Genomic DNA, 19,717 nt, shown 5'->3' on the forward strand with positions numbered 1-19,717 from the left:
AAAAAATTCTAAATTTATAATTTAAAAAATATATATTTATACTTTAAAATAAGGAAGGCAAAGTTGAACTTATCAATTGACATTTGTTTTTTAGTGTTATTTATTTCATAACTTATAAAATATTTAATATATGTACACACACAGGTTTTTTTTCATTGTACATAGTTGTTTTAATAACAGCTTTTAAAACTGACCATACAAGCATTATAAATCTAAATTGCAAAGCAGTTAAGTTTTAACAGCGCCTCAAAAAAGTTGCATTGATTATTCACTTGCTAAAGTTAACGAAATTGGGGCTCAGCCTCTTCAGGGTTTGGGGTAGTAGGATATTTGGTTCATATTTTGAAATTGGAATACCTGATTTTAATTTGGTCATCGTCATAAAAAATTAAACAAAACCTCTGAGCAGTGCTATTCATGATGCTGAGCCAGGTTCCAATGAGATACAGTAATTTGAAGGCACACATATTTCCCATGTTTAGGCCAGGTATGGTAAAAAAAAAAAAAAGAAAAGAAAAAAGAAAAAAAAAAAGAAAAGAAAAAACCTCTTCTGCTCCTTTTCACCCCAGTATCAGAGAGCAGTGCCCCTGTAAGTTTTTTTTGGCGGGGGTCAGGAGGGAGAGGGAAGGTCTAGATAAAGGGGGAAAAAACTTCTTTAGAAAGTGATGGTACAAGGAATATTTTAAATGCAAAGGATTACAGAAATTGCATTAGCATATATTTGTGTACATCAATAATCCAATAATTTTTATATTACCATTCTGATCTTCTGTTTTTAATACTCTTTTAATGTTGTATATCAAAAAATTTTCCAAAATTTTATTTATTTTTATTCCTCTCCTAAAAATATATTTCTATAGTCTTAAGGCCAAGAAAGGTTCCATAGTACATTTGAAAAATATACTATTATTATACCTACCCCTATAATTAATAATATGAAGCTCTACCTAAAACTAATATCTAGGGCTTTGATCACAACTTTTTAGAATGATCTGTAACCAAAACTCACACCTAGAAAGTTAATGGGAAAGTCTGAGCCCCAAATTTTGAAAAGCAATTATGCCTTACTTGCTGAAGTGCTGCGAAAGCTATGAGAGTACATTTGTTGGATTAATTGAAATAGCAATTATAGCCTAAAGGTCTCGGGAGGCGGGGGGGGGTGGGGGGGGTTAGGGGTGGGGAGAGGAACGGGGGTGGGGGGAGAAGGGTCACATGGCCTTCAGGAGACTTTTTCTGTCTTCTTTTGGGTGCTTCCCCTCCCCCAACTCCATGTCTGTTTTGTTTTTGTTTTTTCTCTCTCTCTCCCTTCCCCCCCACCCCCTTTCTCATTCTGTGTGCACATTAAAATTTAGCACTGTTACGTCAGGTATTTTGTGCTGAGTAAATACCTTCACTGAGATGTGGCCAATGAAGTAATTTTCATAGTTGAAATGGTGCCTATAAGAAAATAAATCACATTATATTTTCAAGGATATTAAGTATATTTTTAACTATTTTTGTTTGGTCCTTGTAACATGAAGTAATATGTGGAATCCATGCTTATCAAAATAAAAGCTGAGTGCCGTGGCTAGTCGTGGAGGTGCATCCAGGTTGCCCTTCAGGAAGCGTGATTGGCATGCGAGTCGATAGCCCCTCTCTGCGATGGAATTGCGGAGCCTGCTTCATGGATGTGCAGTCTACACAGTCCCTCAGGGTCCTATGCCCAGGGGCACCTCATGCTTGGTTGAATTCCCTGATTGAAATTCTTAATAATTTTAAAAAGGATTCCTGCAATTTTATTTTGTCCTAAGGCCTTAAATATGTAGCAGGTGCTGAGTAGGAGACAGTGGCTAAGGAGTTGCTTTAGTCTGGCTGAACACTTGATCCAATGATCAGAGTTTCACTTGTGTCTGTTACTCTGAGCATCATTTGCTGTTTTTCGTAGCTACATTAGAGTTCCTTGTGTACACATCTCCCCCCTCCTACTGCCAATCTGTCTAACCTGTCCATCAGTCCTACCCAGGACCCATTCTCTTTGCCTTCAGAATCTCCATAGGTGGCAGGCCTTTGACATAGGAGCCATGAGAATGGCTTTACAAAATTATTCAGGATTTTTCAAACGATTCAGTTGTTTTCAGTTTGTTAATGGCATTCATAAGACATGGTTCAGTGATGTAACATAGTTGAACTAAACCAAAGATTTAAATACCTTGGAGGAAATTAAATTTTATTTTAGAAACTCCTGATTCTATTATATAGTTAGACCACAGGTTAACAACTTCAATGGGAGTTTATGAATTTTACAAAAGAGATGTTTGTAATATTTCACAAAAGAGATGTTTATAATCTTTTGCAGTTTTAACTTTTAAATCTAGACTAAAATGAGCCAAAGAATTCTTAAGAAGGATTGATTTGTGGCACAATTGGTTGGTTGAGGTTACCATTCCCAAGATTGACAAACCTGGTGGGTTGGTGGGCTGCTTTTACACTCGTGGCAATTGAGCTATAATTTGACCTATATTTACAGAGTTCTTAATTCTAAAATGGACAGGAATTGCCTTGCCATTTACATGTACCCAGACAAGATGCTGAGTATATAAAACTCATATTTTTTTATGACTCAAAGAAGGTGTCCATGATAGAGAGTTAATGCCTAGATCCTATAATTCTCTTTCTTTGGGTTAATTATACACACTTCAGCTTTTATTAATTATTTATTAATTGTACTCATTAGAATCCATTTTAAAAAACACACAACAATTTTGCTCTGATTTGTGATAGATTTGTACCTTAGATTAATAAATCTGTAGAGTATTAATAACAATAATCAAAGGAAATATAGTTACAGGTAGTTTGTTTTCTATTTTTACCCTGATTTCCATATCACATTTACTTGGATTAAACTGTATGTTGATATTTCCCAGTAATAGCAAAACTTATCTAAGTGCCATCTTTTAGCATTTAAAAAGAGAAAAAATATATAGGGAAGTATTATAACTTTTTTATTATTCTGGACGTTTTTATGTAAAAGAACAATATGTTAAACACTTCTTCTACAATAGCACTTTTCCATTATTTTTTAGTAACCATGTAACTTAAAGAGAAGAAGTAAAATAACTGCAATCAAAGGTATGGTTTAATATCAATCAAGAAAATGGCACAATAGAATTGATGGCATTCCTATCTATCCATTGTCTTGTATAAAATGTTCCATTATTATTACCAAGGGTCCTTGCAATTAAAACCTTAGGGTATGTAACTCATAAAATTAGCACCTATCACAATATACAATCATTATTAATTTGCAAGTTTAGATCACCATTTACCCCAAACTGGAAACAGATGTCTATATCCAGAAATCCAGAAGTTTCTTCCCATTCTCAGTGGTGCCCGTGGTGAACATGTGTACCACATTTGGAAGTCTCCAATGCGCATAATGTCCTCCTGAGGTCGTCTTGCTGGTCTGTAAGGGGATGCACCAAGTCAGGAGTCCAGAGGTCTGGGTTCCTGGTCCCTCCTCTGCCACCGAGGAGCCGCCTCACTCTGGGCAGGTTACCAGTGTCTCGGTCATTGTTTCTCACACATTAAAGAACTGGTTAGTTCTAAGAAACTATCAAGCTCTATGAGTCTCCTGACACAGATTGAAAGCCCTCTACATCTGAAGACGTAACTGATAAGTGTTGCCCTTTGTTTTAAAAATGCTTAAGATAATCACCACAACAGAACACATACACACACAACGCTGAAAGTGATTGGACTGCCCAAGTGCTTTCCCATGGCAGAGAAACCTACTCTTATTTTACATCCTGGACACATAAAAATTAGTGATTTTGTTATGTTTCTGGGGGGGAAAACGATGTTTAAAAATTTCCTCCTCAGAAATTAAAATATCTGTAGAAGCCATGGCTTGCTTTTATAATGTGGCTATCATTTGACTTGCTGTAACTCAAACCAATTCCTCCTTTTTTCAGGGGAAAATGACTTGCGCCATGTTCTTTGTTCATAATGCTTTTATTTCCTACTTTGATCAGTTGTATATAAATATACATTTTGTTATGTTTGCTGTGCCAGTTAGGAATATATCTCCCATGTAAGTCTGATTATGTATACTTTGCCTAGGTCTTTCCAAAATAAAATTTATGTAAATGTCTATTTTATATAAAATATGATGAAAATAACTGTCTTGTTTCAATCTCTAAAGTGCTTCATGTTTAGTACCCATTGAAATCCATGTCACCAGTCGGTGTCTGCTTTAAAAGTGAAAAAGACCACCTTCCGTCCTTCCCTCATTTATTCATTCAGTGCATTGCATTGCTTTGTTCTGTGTGCTTTGAGTCTGCTCTCTTTCCCATACGCCACAATGACTATGTCAGTACTTACTCTTTATACATCTCCTCCCTCATTTTGCTGAGTAAATACAAGGTAGAAAACAGGAACTCTCTCAGCATCCTGCACTCCATCTACAAACTTACCTGCACCCACTACTTCCTTCCCTCCTGTTGCTGCAATGGAACAAAAGGGCCCTATTTTGCCTCTTGTAGAACTTCATTCTATTCCTGAACCTCTTTTTCATCTATAATTTGTTGTGTTTGCTGGTTCTTGTCCATGCGCTTCCATTTTATTGATTTACTAGAGGCTCAGTGCACGAATTCGTGCATGGGTGGGGTCCTTCAGCCTGGCTGGTGATTGGGGTCATCTCACCCAGCCCTGATCGGGGTTGATTGGGCCCACCGGCCGGGGGTAAGAACCACGGGAGGTTGGCTGTGGGAGCACACTGACCACCAGGGGGCAGCTCTTTTGTTGAGCATCTTCCCCCTGGTGGTCAGTACGTGTCATAGTGACTGGTCATAAGGGTCGCTTAGGCTTTTATATAGAGAGATTTTTAATTTATTATTGACAATATTACAGATATCCCCTTTTCCCCCATTGACCCCTTCTAGCCCGCACCTGTCCACCCCAACCCCAACACTCCACCCCCACTCCAGGCCTTCACCACACTATTGAGTGTGTCTATGGGCTATGCATATATGCACATAAATTCTTTAATATCTTCTCACCCACCCACTAACCCCCCTTCTAACACATACACAGGTAACCACCATCAAAATCATTTGGGGGAAAAAGCCTTTATTTCTCTTCATCTATTGCTGCTACGACATATCTTTCTGTCATTCACAGACAAACTATTTGAATGAATTTTTTTCACCCATTCTTTCTACTTCATCGTTCAAATTCCCACTGCATCATAATAGTATCTGTCCCTGCAACTAATATTCAAGTGAAATTTCTGTTTTTTAAGGTCATCAATAATCCCCTTAGTGCTGAATCTTAGGCCTTGTGGGACTTTGGAGTGTTCTAGAGTTTAGATCAGTGGTTTAGCTGGGGTAGAAAATTTTATTTTTTACATAATATATTATTTGTCCATAGTTTGCTCATTGCTCATGGGTCAGTCACCTAATGCTCCTAATTTTAGAACACTCCTTAGAGTTGGGGCTTCCATCAAGAATCTTGGAAGTCTTCCAACAGCAAATCGTTATTATTCCACCCTAATGAAGATATGTTCAAATTAAAGGCAAATTTCCCATACATCACAAGTCCAAACAAGGGTAGGTAGTGTAGTCCACTCTTCCCTTCCATGATGTCGTTCTTTTTCTAATGTTTATTTTCTAAATAAGAGAATACTTCCATTTGGGCACTTGAACATCTCCATAATCTCAACTTACACTTAAACCATCATCTTATACATTTAAACCTAAGTCTAACAACTTGACTATTGAGTATTATGCAACTTATACTGAATGGATCTTTCCCTATTTCATGGAAAACCATTATTTTGTTAGGCCTGTAAGAGACCAATCCTTTATATAGAAGAACAAGGTCTCACTTGAGGCTGTGAGTTTAGAACTTTGGAAGAAAAGGTAGCTGTGCTGTAGCAGGAAATGAGATTGTATCCAACCCCATGGGCATTTCTGGTTGGAAACAAACTGCTGAAGATCCTGCAAAGCTGTATGCACTGCATGCAGCAGAGTGTGGGGGGCAGGTCTGCGGGACTCATGAGAGCCTTAGCCATGAACTTCAACACTGTAGATAGGCACAGCACATATTCATTTTTTTTCTTCTCCCATATTGTAGTAGTTTTAATCGGACTCCCTTTTACCAAGAAGAACAAGAGGAGTTGGGTCCATTTGAAAAGTCTGAGCTTTTATTGGAGAGTATTGTGCCCTTGGGGCCAGGGACGGTTATGGTAATCTTTGTGAGCAAACCACAGTGAAAGCAAACCTCTGGGATGAAGATGATGAGGGCCATTGGTCAGGCTGCCACCATATCTGGAAATTTCCTGGCCAGTGCTCAAGTCTGGAGGTGCAGTGCTTTATTTTTACAAAAGAGCTGCTTACCTCACCAAACCCCTGTGTCCCCCAGACACCCAAGCTGGAAACCCAGGTGAAACTGTCATCCAAGGCATCCTTATTTAAAGTGACACTTGAAATAAAATGGTGCTACTCTCAAAAATAGTGCAGCCCAATAGAACCATCAGCAAAGATGGCAATGTTCTCTGCTATCCAACATGATAGCCACTAGCCATAGATGACTAGTAAGCCCTTGAAATTTAGCTAAATTTTTAAATTTAATTTTAGTTCATTTCAAGTTAAATAACCACACATGGCTAGTGTTCACCCTATTGGACAGGGCAGCTCTAGGTAGTTCAATGTAATAAGACACAAAAATCACAGGAACACTCTTTGGGATCATGAGACAAGAAGGTTGACAAGTGTGCTCCAAGTTTGTAAGCTCTTCACCAAAAGCTGCCCATTCACCTTCTGCAGTTACAGGGGTCATTGTCCCAGCTGATTGTCACCTGCCTAGTCCTATACCTGCATCCCTTCCACCTGACTATATTCTGGTTTTCTGTTCATCTGTCTACAGCCTGCTTACCACCCTGGATTTGTTTACCATCCCACCTCAAGGAGCTTTTATCTCTCTTTTACACAGAATTGAGACAACTGAGCCAAGTTAGTTGATTTATATAGAATGTCCACCTAGCCTTGCCCTAATTTTTTGATAAGATATAAGTCCATTTCAAATTCTGGCTCTATTCCTCTCCCAATCTCAAGCTAAATTGTTACAAAATAATATTTATGGGAAAAGTGCTGACATGATAGTCTTAGCAATGAATTTATTTTAACAATCTTAAATTATGGGTCATATAGTTCTGGTCCATTCCACTGAAGTTGATTGCCATCCAGAAACGTAATGACATAAATCTGATCTTTTATGTCTACTCTATTTGAAAACTTGAGTGCCAACGCCTTTAACAAGCTACTTAGAAGCAGGAGCAGTACCATAAAGTACTCATTAGGCCTTCCTGGGTCTTCCTTCTCTCAGAAGTCGGCTATCCTGTGTCTTGTATGGGTGACCAACTTCCTTGCCCAGCGTGGGACAGAATTCACCTGCGTGAATTCACCTTGATCACACACCTGTCCCTTAGGGACTTGTGCACACATTTGAGCGTCCCACCAGCCTTGTGGACACTTAGCACCTGTCTCCAGGGGCCAATGCCTGGGGCCTATGAAACCCGAGACCGCCAGAGGGCTGCAGCATCGGGATAACCAGAGGAGGTCATGCTGGGAGGTCTGGCAGCCTGGCAGGTGCCGCCCATCATCCTGTGGGCGGGAGTGAAGAGCTCTGTAGGCGGGCAGGCACCTCCAGGAGTGCAAGGACCTGTGGGGACGCAGACCAACTTCCTCCCTTGGTTTTCTCAGCCTAAGACACACGAACAGAGGAAGACAGACGAAGTCACCGCATGGGCACCATGCCGGCATTGGCTGAGCTTGGGGTGCTGCCGTTTCTCGCTGTGGGCCTCCCCTCAAATCCAGGTGAGTGGGCCCTGGTCGCCCAGGGTGCAGATGCTGGGGCAGGAGTCTGCATAATCCTCAGGCTGGAAGAGGCAAAGGGGAGGGGGACAGTGCAGGCCCAAATGTTCCCAAAGAAGCGCCTGGGCCCAGTTTCCTCTTGAAATTACTGGATTCTGGAGTTCAAGTTTGTAGGCACATCTGCTAACCCTGCTCGTGCTAAGCAGCCTCCTCCAAAGAAAAAGAGCCAAGTGGAAGTAACTTATCCCATCTAATAAAAGGCTAACATGCAAATTGTCCCCTCGGGAGTTCCACCGGGAGTTCAACTGGGAATTCCACCACTTACTATGATGTGCGCTGACCACCAGGGGGCGACACGGAACAAAGAAAGGCACTGGCCAGCAGCCAGAAGGCCTTAATCAGCCCTGATCACTGGCCAGGCCAAGGGACCCTTCCTGCGTGTGAATTTCGGACACCCAGCCTCTAGTAGCCAAATATCTGTCTTCCGGGGAGGAATATGTTGTTCTCCAGGATCATTATAGAACCTAAATTATGTAGGGCTCACCCTCCCCCAGAATCAGTCACCACAGGAAGAGCTGGTGCATCCTGCCCCAGGTGTTTTCTTGTTAAGGCAGTTCAGGCTGCAAAGGGGCAAGGGATGCCTGAGGCAAGTTCTTGTCAACACAACCTGAGTGGGGGCTGGTCTCGAGAATATTTTGAGAAAAGAACAGGGACAGCATGCAGCTGAGTGATGTCAGAACATCTGTGCCAAGCCAGGAAAATCTGAATGTGAAATCTTGATAGAGTGAGCTTTTACATAAGGTGTTCTGTGTGCGTGTGTGCACACATATGCTCTCCCTCACAGGACTGAAGTGTGGGATTCAAGCAGCTGATCTGAAAAGTACAGAAACTGCCTTAGAATCTGAGTTGTTCTCTGAAGTTACTAGTTAGAGAAATTCAACAGCTGGTAGACATCCATGCCAGGTCAGTATAACAAAGGCACTGCTTTCTTAATGAGAAAATGGTAACTTGAGAACCAAGATGGCGGCATAGGTTAATGCCGGAGTTTGCTGCTTTGAACAACTACTTCAAAAGTGAAACTAAAAGACGGAACGGACATCACCCAAAACCACTGGAACGCTGGCTGAATGGAAGTCCTACAACTAGGAGGAAAGAGAAACGCATACGGACACTCAGAGGAGGCGCAGCGCTGAAGTCAAATTCTGAGGTGCGGAGTGCACGGAGCGGGCTGGCGGTGGAGGGCACGGTTGGCGTTTTCAATCGGAGGGAGTCGCAGACTCTGAGCTCCAGATCCGGGCGAGTCTTTAGGGACCCAGACTCAAACGGGAGAAGCGGGACTGCCTGGTTTCGGTCAGAGCGAGTGCAGCTTTCTCTCCGAGCTTTGCAGCGGGTGCTGGGACTCAGAGAGGCAGAGCCCCTGGGGACAGGACTGAGAGCCGCCATAACTGCTCTCTCCAGCCCACCCTGTTGATCCTGTGCGACCTGCCCCGCCCAAGCCCTGCACAGAGGCATTTGCCGGATAGCCTCAGGCAAACGCCAGATTAGCATCTCCCTAGAGGACAGAAGTTCTCTCACTGCTGACACAGCTGATTCTCATAGCCACTTGGCCTGGAGGTCAAACCCTCCCTGGAATTAGCTACAACAATCAAGATTTAACTATAAAACCACGAACAAAGACCACTAGGGGGTGCACCAAGGAAGCATAACAAAATGCGGAGACAAAGAAACAGGACAAAATTGTAAATGGAAGATCTAGAGTTCAGAACCACACTTTTAAGGTCTCTCAAGAACTGTTTAGAAGCCGCCGATAAACTTAATGAGATCTACAAGAAAACTAATGAAACCCTCGATGTTATATTGGGGAACCAACTAGAAATTAAGCATACACTGACTGAAATAAAGAATATTATACAGACTCCCGACAGCAGAACAGAGGAGCACAAGAATCAAGTCAATGATTTGAAATGCGAGGAAGCAAAAAACACCCAACCGGAAAAGCAAAATGAAAAAAGAATCCAAAAATGCGAGGATAGTGTAAGGAGCCTCTGGGACAGCTTCAGGCGTACCAACATCAGAATTATAGGGGTGCCAGAAGATGAGAGAGAGCAAGATATTGAAAACCTATTTGAAGAAATAATGACAGAAAACTTCCCTCACCTGGTGAAAGAAATGGACTTACAGGTCCAAGAAGCGCGGAGAACCCCAAACAAAAGGAATCCAAAGAGGACCACACCAAGACACATCATCATTAAAATGCCAAGAGCAAAAGATAAAGAGAGAATCTTAAAAACAGCAAGAGAAAGAAACTCAGTTACCTACAAGGGAATACCCATACGACTGTCAGCTGATTTCTCAACAGAAACTTTGCAGGCCAGAAGGGAGTGGCAAGAAATATTCAAAGTGATGAATACCAAGAACCTACAACCAAGATTACTTTATCCAGCAAAGCTATCATTCAGAATTGAAGGTCAGATAAAGAGCTTCACAGATAAGGAAAAGCTAAAGGAGTTCATCACCACCAAACCAGGATTATATGAAATGCTGAAAGGTATCCTTTAAGAAGAGGAAGAGGAAGAAAAAGGTAAAGATACAAATTATGAACAACAAATATGCATCTATCAACAAGTGAACCTAAGAATCAAGTGAATAAATAATCCGATGAACAGAATGAACTGGTGATTATAATAGAATCAGGGACATAGAAAGGGAATGGACTGACTATTCTTGGGGGGGAAAGGGGTGTGGGAGATGCGGGAAGAGACTGGACAAAAATCGTGCACCTATGGATGAGGACAGTGGGTGGGGAGTGAGGGCGGATGGTGGGGCGGGAACTGGGAGGAGGGGAGTTATGGGGGGAAAAAAGAGGAACAAATGTAATAATCTGAACAATAAAGATTTAATTAAAAAAAAATAAAATAAAATAAAATTTTTGTATAAAGTACAAAGAAAAAAAAAAAAGAGAAAATGGTAACTTATTTCTTTTGTTTCAAATATCACAACTCCAGGTTAACAAGTAATTTCTGTCTTGATGCCACTCGACCTCTATGCCAAAAATTTTACTTCATAGGTAATAGCTTACTGCTCAACTTATATCAGTATCTAAGGATGTTATATTAGATGAGTTGATTTCAAATATTTCTGGAGTTGACACCCATGGGGAGATGTATGTTTGTTGTATCCATAACTTTTGTCTTGGGCAGGTCTCCCTGAAATTAGATGAGCACCATTTCTGTGGAGGAAGCTTGATTCAAGATGATCTGGTGGTTGCAGCAGCACACTGCCTGGCTAGCCTCACAGAGTAAGTTATGAGTTTTCAACATTTGTTAAACTTTGATTAATGATGATAGATAGAACTTGGAGATTTGATGATCTAAATACCTTTCAAGGTCAAATTTCAATTCCTTTCTTAATTTTTCTACTTGGTCTACCCCTATTGGCCTTCCTGATCCTCAGAAACTGTGTCTGTCCAAGATTTCCCATGCTTCCTACCTTATAACCAGAAATCCTGGAGATCCCAGACATCATCTATAATTTGTGGATTGGTGGTGGGAAAAAATAATTACCTATTTTAATAAAGTATTGATGTCAAATATTAAGTGGGTGCTCAAAAATTTGAATAATCTGAGTTTTAGGCATTAGGAGGGAAACAACAGATACTTGTCTAGATTAAAAGCAAGTACTAATAAGTGGGAAAAATGGTAGTTCTAGGAACAACTTTTATACTTTGTTAAAAAATGAAAGTGCATGTGTAGACTGGTTTATGTACAAAAGAAGAAAAGTTGCCACACTTAAATACTTTACACAGAAAGACAGTGGAGGTAGGGGAAAGACCTTAACAGAATGTAAACATTATGACTAAAAACCATGACTTTTTATAGATCCCTATAACTGATAAGGTCTTATGTCAATTAGTAATCCTATATAATAAAGAGGTAATATGCAAATTAACCCTCACACCCTCACAAGATGGCTGCCAAAGACCAGGCCAGCAGGGGGGTTAGTGAGGGACAACCAAACAACTGAACAAGCAGGCTGCGTGGGGCAACCAGGCCAGTGGGAGGGCCATGGGGGCGACCAGACTGGCAGAGGAGGCAGTTAGGAGTGACCAGGCTGGCAGGGAGGGGGCAGTTGGGGGCGACCTGGCCAGCAGGGGGCGCAGTTAGGGGCGATCAGGCAGGCAGGCAGGTGAGCAAGTAAGAGCCAGCAGTCCAGGATTGTGAGAGGGGTCCCAGATTGGAGAGGGTACAGGCTGGTCTGGGGGGACAACCCCACCCCCCCGCACGAATTTCGTGCACCAGGCCTCTAGTCACTAATAAAGGTATATCTTCTTTTAAGACTTAGTAATACTTACAGATACATTAATCAATTTTCATTTAATTGCATGAAACCAAGAGTCTTTTCTGGGGGAAACAACTGCTTGTTGAAATATTTTTCTTTGTTTTTAGGGAGCTAATTAAGAGTCTGATTATGATTGCTGGAGAGTATAACTTCTTTCAGAAGGATAAGCAAGAACAGAATATTCCTGTCTCAAAAATTATTATCCATCCTGACTACAACAGACTTGGATATATGAATTCTGATATTGCACCACTGCATCTAAAACACAAAGTCAAGTTTGATAAAGAGAGTTAGAATATAAAAAATGTAATGGAGAAAACTGTGTTCATTAATTCTGTACCAGTTAACTTTAATATCTATTTATATATCTAGTAATATTAGAATTGCTACATTTTGTTTCTTTTTAAAATAATTTTGTTTAATGTACAGAAAGCACTGAATAGGCCAGTGATGGCGAACCTATGACACGCGTGTCAGAGCTGACACGCGAACTCATTTTTTTGGTTGATTTTTCTTTGTTAAATGGCATTTAAATATATAAAATAAATATCAAAAATATAAGTCTTTGTTTTACTATGGTTGCAAATATCAAAAAATTTCTATATGTGACACGGCACCAGAGTTAAGTTAAGGTTTTTCAAAATGCTGACACGCTGAGCTCAAAAGGTTCGCTATCACTGGAATAGGCCATAAGTCCTAGCCACACATTCTATGCTTAACTTAAGTAGCATTTTAAGTACTCCAGTGTCTTACCTGGGCTATACTGTTTACCATCTACCTATACTGAGCTCTAGCCATGGAGGTTGGGACATTTGAAAATTTTATCAAAATCATCTCCTTTCTGTCATTATTGTGAAATAGATATCTGACATACTCTCAGCACAGGTTAAACAATCTGAATAAAGTATAAGAAATGTGTGCTTTTTAATGCAAGAAAGGAAAGTGTTTAGTGACAAAAACAATGAAAGAGCACAGATCTAGAGTAGTTACCCAGGCACTGAAATAAGCGACTGTGCTTGAAGCATGTAATTGATTTTTTAGAACCTAGAGCTTTAATTGGCCATGTAAGGAGCCTGCATTGGAGTTAAGGATCAGGGATGGGAAAGTCTGATTGGAGCCTTTGTGTACCTGGAACTTCCTGGAAGGTAATGCTTTGGAAGTAGGGGGAAAGAGAGGGAAATACAGCACACGAAGTGAGAAAATAAGGAAGCTCACTGGATGGAGGGTTCTCGAAGAATCTGTAATTGTAAGCAAACCCTCATTCAGGGTCATACTGAAATTTACATTATTTGTGATCCAAAACTCTAAGCCAAGACTCTAAGGTTGTTACAGGTGAGTAATCAGGGCTTCTGGTAGAAGCAAAAGTCAATCCTTTCTGAAGAGAATAACCATAAATCTCAGCTTTACTATCCTCCCATAAAGTTGTAATGAATGTGAACACACAATTAAATCAAAAGCATGCAGAGATAGTTGCCACCAAAGAGAGAGTCAGAAATAATAACTAATTATTCTTTCTACGATTATAGATGTTAAAATAAGGTACATAATATAAAGTATGTTTCACTTAAGTTTATGTATATGAAGGTCTATCAAAAATGACTAAAGAACAGGAAACTATTAACTTAGGAGGAAAATTTTTAAAAGAGCCAATAAAACACTAAGGTATAAAAGTATAAAAATGTAAGTGGAATTGAAAACACAGTAGCTGAATTAGTTAGCAGATTAGATCAGATACAGGGAACTAGAAAATCTGAAATAATTATTGAAAGTGACAAAGTAAGAGACAGAGGAGATATATTAAAAGCATTTAGTAAACATCCAGTTTGAGCTTTAGAAAAAAATATAGGTAATGGGACAGAAAAGCTATAATTTAAGAAAAAAAGTGGCTAAGGAATAAACATAACTGATGATGCACAAATGACCAGATTTAAGAATTCAATAATTCCAAACTATGATATTAAAAATTATATAGAGACTAGAAGTCTGGTGCACGAAATCCATGCACTCAGGAGGTCCCTCAGCCCAGCATGTGCCTTCTCGCTGTCCGGAAACCCTTGGGGAATGTCCAACTGCTACGGAGGCAGGAGAGGCTCCTGCCACTGCAGCTGCTCTCGCCAGCTGTGAGCTCGGCTTCTGGCTGAGCAGCAGGTCCCCTGTGGGAGTGTACTGACCACCAGGGGGCAGCTCCTGCATTGAGCATCTGCCCCTTGGTGATCAGTGTGTGTCATAGCGACCAGTCATTCTGCCTTTCAGTCAATTTGCATATTAACCTTTTATTATATAGGACTAGAGGCCCAGTGCACAAAAATTTGTGCACTGGTGGGGGGTGGGGGTGTCCCTCAGCCCCACTTGTGCCCTCTCACAGTCTGGGACCCCTTGGGAGATAACGACCTGCTGGCTTAGGCCTGCTCCCGGGTGGCAGAGGGCAGGCCCAATCCCTAGGTGCAGCCCCTGGTCAGGCTCAGAGCAAGGCTGATTGGGGAGTTGGGGCACCGCCCCTGTCATGCACAGAGCAGGGCAGATCAGGAGGTTGTGATGCCACACCCAGTCACACTCAGGGTAGGGCTGATTGGGGGGTTGAGGCGCCACCCCCTGTCACACTCAAGGCAGGGTAGATGGGGAGGTTGCGGCACCAGCCCCTGTCACGCACAGAGCAGGGCCCATCAGGGGGTTGGGGAGCTCCCCTCTGTCACACACAGAGTAGGGCCGATAGGGGAGTTGGGGCACTGCCCCCTGTCACACTCCGAGCAGGACCAATCAGGGGGTTGGGGCACTCCCCCCTGTCACACTCAGGGCAGGGCCGATGGGGAGGTTGCGGCCCCACCCTGTCACACACAGAGCAGAGCCGGTCAGGGGGTTGGGAGCTCCCCCCTATCAGGCACAGAGCAGGGCCGATCAGGGGGTTGGGGCACCTTCCCCTGTCATGAATAGAGCAGGGTGGATAGGGAGGTTGTGGCCCTGCCCCCTGTCACACACAGAGCCGCAGGGTGATCAGGGGGTTTGGGCGCTGCCCCCTGTCACGCTGCTCCAGGAGCCAGGAGGCCTCACGGCTCCGCTGATCCCGGGTTCGGGAGGCCTTGTGGCTCCACTGATCCCGGAGCGTGAGGCCTCGTGGCTCCGCTGATCCCAGTGCTGGGAGGCATATTACCCTTTTACTGTATAGAATAGAGGCCTGGTGCACAGGTGGGGGCTGGCTGGTTTGCCCTGAAGGGCTTCCTGGATCAGGGTGGGGGTCCCGCTTGGGTGCCTGGCCAGCCTGGATGAGGGGATGATGGCTGTTTGCAGCTGGTCACACCCCCTTCAGGGTTGGGGTCCTGCTTGGGTGCCTGGCCAGCCTGGATGAGGGGATGGTGGCTGTTTGCAGCTGGTCACACCCCCTTCAGGGTGGGGGTCCCCACTGGGGTGCCTGGCCAGTCTGGGTGAGGGGCTAAGGGCCGTTTTCAGGCTGGCAGGTGACTGAAGCTCCCAACCTCTCCTTTTTTTATGATTTTTTTAAATTCTGGGATTTGTTTATCTTCTATGGCTGTCACTGGAACTGAGAGCTGGCTTTAGCTCTGAGGCTCTCCTCCAGCTCTGAGGCCTCAGCTGCTGAAAGCAGGTATCTGGGTTTGTTTGGGTTCTATAATCAAAACTCTGTTGCAACTCCAGCTCGGCCGGCTGGCTGAAAGCATGAGGTTTGTTTAGCTTCTATAATTGCAACATAGTTGCTTAGAGTGCAAGCTCAGAGCCCAGCAGCAGCAAGCGGGGAACCTTGGCTTCCTCCTTCACTGGAGCAAGCAAGCCTCCTGTTCGCTTCAGCTGCCTGGCTGCCGGCCGCCATCTTGGTTGGCAGTTAATTTGCATATCGCCCTGATTAGCCAATGGGAAGCATGTCGGAGGTACGGTTAATTACCATGTTTGTTTATTATTAGATAGGATATGTTATGTTGAACTATAACATGCTAAAAACAAAGAGTGGATCTCAAACGCATTGAGAAGAAAACCTATATTACCAACAAGGAATGACAATTAGACCGACAGCTAATTTTTCAACAGCAGTAATGAAAGTTAGAAGACCATAGTACAAGATCATCAAAATACTGAGAGAGAATAACTCAAACTAGATCTGTATATTAAAAAATTATTGATTTTTTCTGCTCCTCATTATAGAAACACTCTATGAAGATCCAATTATGTTAGGTATTTCAATTTCCTTTCCTTAGTTCTCATAATTGCATGTATTAGGTTTGAGATGTCTATTAGACATCCAAGTCAATCAGACTTTCAATCGCACCACCCTATCAAATTTGTCTTGTCACAGTCACCAATGACCTTCATGTTGCTAAATTCAAAGGTAAATCTCAGTCTACAGCTTACTTGATAGGAGCTTTGACAGAGTTGTGCACACTCTCCTGGAAACATTTTCTTCACTTGAATTCCAGGAGTCCCTTGGTTTTTCTCCTACCCCTTTACACACTTTTCCCTTAGTGGTCTCATCCAGGATCAAGGCCTAGTGATCTATTCCAGATCTAGGCTTTAAACACTATCTGCTGGAAGATTACTGCAATATTATCTATCTAATACAGGTTCCTTTTATTACAGAAATTCTACTTGGATTAATAGGGGTCATACAGTCAATTACCTAATGGTCATCTGCCTGGATGATTAATAGGCATCTCAAACTTAATATGTTTAAATAAAAATCCTAATTATTCCCTACATCCTAAATTTGCTCTATCAATAGCCTTTCATCCCAATTAATGACAGCTCTACCCTGCCAGTTGTTTAAGCTAAAAACTTTGTACTCATTCTTCTTTCTCTCGTACTCTACATCAAATCCATCAGGAAAATCCTATTGCTTCTGCCTTACCTTCTACACTCTTACATCCTGTTTCAGGCTACAGTCTTTCTTGCTTGGGTTATTTTCAATCGACTCTTAAATTATCAGCCTCCTCTTTTGCACCACTAATGTTTATTATTAATCCAGCAGCCAGAATAATACTTTTTGAAATGTAAGTCAGGTTATGCCTCTCTATTCAAAACACTTCAGTGGTTCTCCATTATACTCAGATGGAAATCAATATCCTTATTATCTGACATCTCCCTCCTCCTAGCCCAACATCTAACCTCGTTTTTGTTTTTCACTGAACATTCTTTTGTTTAATCTGCCCCAGGCACCCTGGTCTCCCTACTGTTCCTCAAACAATATGACATTATTCCACTACAGGGGATTTTCCATTCTGTTTCTTCTTCTTCAAATGCTTTCCACCAAGCTAACTGCACGGGGCTTTCCCCCAGCTTCTTAAGACTTTGTTCAAATGTCACAGGCTCAATGAGACTTGTCATGGCTGCCCTATTCAAAAGTATACCTCCCATGCCATCCTCTTTAATCCCCAGACTTATCTTCTTTCCCCTGATTTCCCCTACCCCAACTCACACACACACACACACACACACACACACACACACACACACACACACAATTATGCCAAGGCAGGGATTTTTTTCGGTTTATTCACTGAGGCCTAGAAGAGTGCTTACCATACAGTAGTGCTCAATTTACTATTGAGAAAAAAAACTATTCTTTAAGAACAAGGGTACACCTTAAAATGTTAGTAGCTTTGGGCGGGGGGGGGATCATTGTGGTATGTAGAACAATGAATTATGTTTTTTCTTGTTTTACTTTTCCTGCATTTTTCTAAATTTCTATATGAAATAATTTTTTACAAGAGGAAAACATTGAAAATATATGTCAATATAGCATTTAGGAATAAATTGTAGAAGAAATGAAATCAGCCAATGTCATTTTCCAAATATATTCAGCATCATTTATCTGTGAACCTCATGATTTTGTTGTTGTTGTTGTTACTGTTGGTTTTCAGGAATTGCTGTCCAGCCAATCTGTCTTCCCCATGGAGATGATGTTTGAAGAAGGGATTCTTTGCATGACGAGTGGATGAGGCAAGATTTCAGAGAGTGAGAGGCATCAAAAAATAAAATAATGTTTCTTCCAGGCCCCTTTGCATGCCCAGTAGAAGGAAGAATTTTGCTGGCCATGAGTAATTCATTATTTCCTGTGTTTTCCTTTCCCCTGAGTTCTGACCCAGTGAAGATCTGTGGCTCTCTTCACTGTATGAAAGTCTATACTTGAGGCTCTATGTAAACCTTGCTGCCATTGTGGTCAGTGTGTCAGATAAAACCCAAGGTAACTATAACAGATGAAGAAGACTATAGGAAAGGGATAATTGGGAAATAGTAACAATAGTTAAGCTTCATTATATTTAATATTATGACTTTTAAAGAAAAATAAAGAACTTTACAAAATATTGCTTTATTGACTGATGTTTTCCTCTTGGGGAAACATTCAAGCATATATTCAAAGAAATCACCACTGCCTATGTTACCTTAAAAATATGCTGGATTTTTTTAAAAAGGGTCCTTTATAACATAATGATTTTAGGAAAGAATATAATTCACCCCTAAAAAAAAATAAGAGCTTTTACAATTTGGTTAAATATCTATTTGAAATAGTTTTAAACTTGAAGGCTTATTACTATTTGTTTCAGCGAGGGCAGTTGTTGACTAACTTACCAGTCCCTTCCCCACAGCATCGGAATATTTAAATTCCCTGCAAGAATTGGGCCTTCCTATCATGGATGACAGAATGTGTAGCACTCTGCTCAAGGGTATGAACCTTCCTCCCCTGGGAAGGACCATGTTTTGTGTTGGTTTTCCTGTCAGGTACAAAGCATAAACAGGCAGATTATTCTATAACACATGGGTGATAGTGAATTCTGCTTCCCCATGAGCTGTTTTTGGGAGATACTGCTTCAAAATCCCTTTTCCTTCATCTTTCCACCTGGCTTCTACTGAAAATGTTTACTCGACCTGGGCTGAGAGAATTCTTTCTTGACCTGTGCCCAATCTTACCCCCACACCTCTTTTTTTTTACGGTGGGGTGGGGAGTGAGAGGCAGAGGAAGTAGTTTGAACATTTCCAGCCTAATTAAAGCAACATGATGACCACTTTGGCAAACTAATTAGGTTGAGCTGTGAACTATGTTTCATTCCACCTTTTGTTAAATTTTTTAAACATTTAGTGCAGAATGCAATGTTTGCACAAAGGTTGGCCAAAGAAAGCATTACTTATAGTAGCTGTTGGGTAAAAGATGTTGTGAATGAGTGACCTCCCAAAGATAACAATTTCACAGAGGAGACCAATCTTTACAAGATACACAGGAGAAAGGGAGACCAGTCTGTTGAAGACATGCGGTTTAAGTTTTAGGTGGCTTAACCTGACACAAAATTGGCGCATGTTCTCAAAGCAGCATATTATTCCGAAGGATTATTAAAGGCAGGATCCTGAAATTGTGGGTTTCTTATCCTCGGAACCAAAAGTGTTTGACATATAGTACTTGGGACAAATTTAGTCCCTGTTTTCAAAGCCTTGAATCATTGCATAACCTTGGGGGTTCCATTCACTGGTGCTATAGTCTTGGGGTATGACCTAATCTTTTCCAGCAATTTCAGGTGGCAAGCGATTGCAGAAGC

General features: G+C 41.6%; 1 protein-coding gene across 1 annotated transcript in view; it reads left to right on the forward strand.

Moving 5' to 3' along the window:
* Positions 1-10,813: 10,813 nt before the first annotated feature.
* Positions 10,814-19,717, forward strand: part of OVCH1 (ovochymase 1) — a gene marked incomplete at its 3' end in the record, with an annotated part of 44,056 nt that continues 35,152 nt past the window's right edge. Inside the window, 5 exon segments of the mRNA XM_081084002.1 lie at positions 10,814-11,149; positions 12,300-12,468; positions 18,050-18,089; positions 18,091-18,119; positions 18,776-18,908. Of these exon segments, the coding sequence (XP_080940128.1) occupies positions 11,012-11,149; positions 12,300-12,468; positions 18,050-18,089; positions 18,091-18,119; positions 18,776-18,908 (509 nt within the window). The 5' untranslated portion in view covers positions 10,814-11,011.

The sequence above is a fragment of the Myotis nattereri genome (assembly GCF_964212035.1).
Source record: "Myotis nattereri genome assembly, chromosome: 2".
NCBI classification, from domain to species: domain Eukaryota; kingdom Metazoa; phylum Chordata; class Mammalia; order Chiroptera; family Vespertilionidae; genus Myotis; species Myotis nattereri.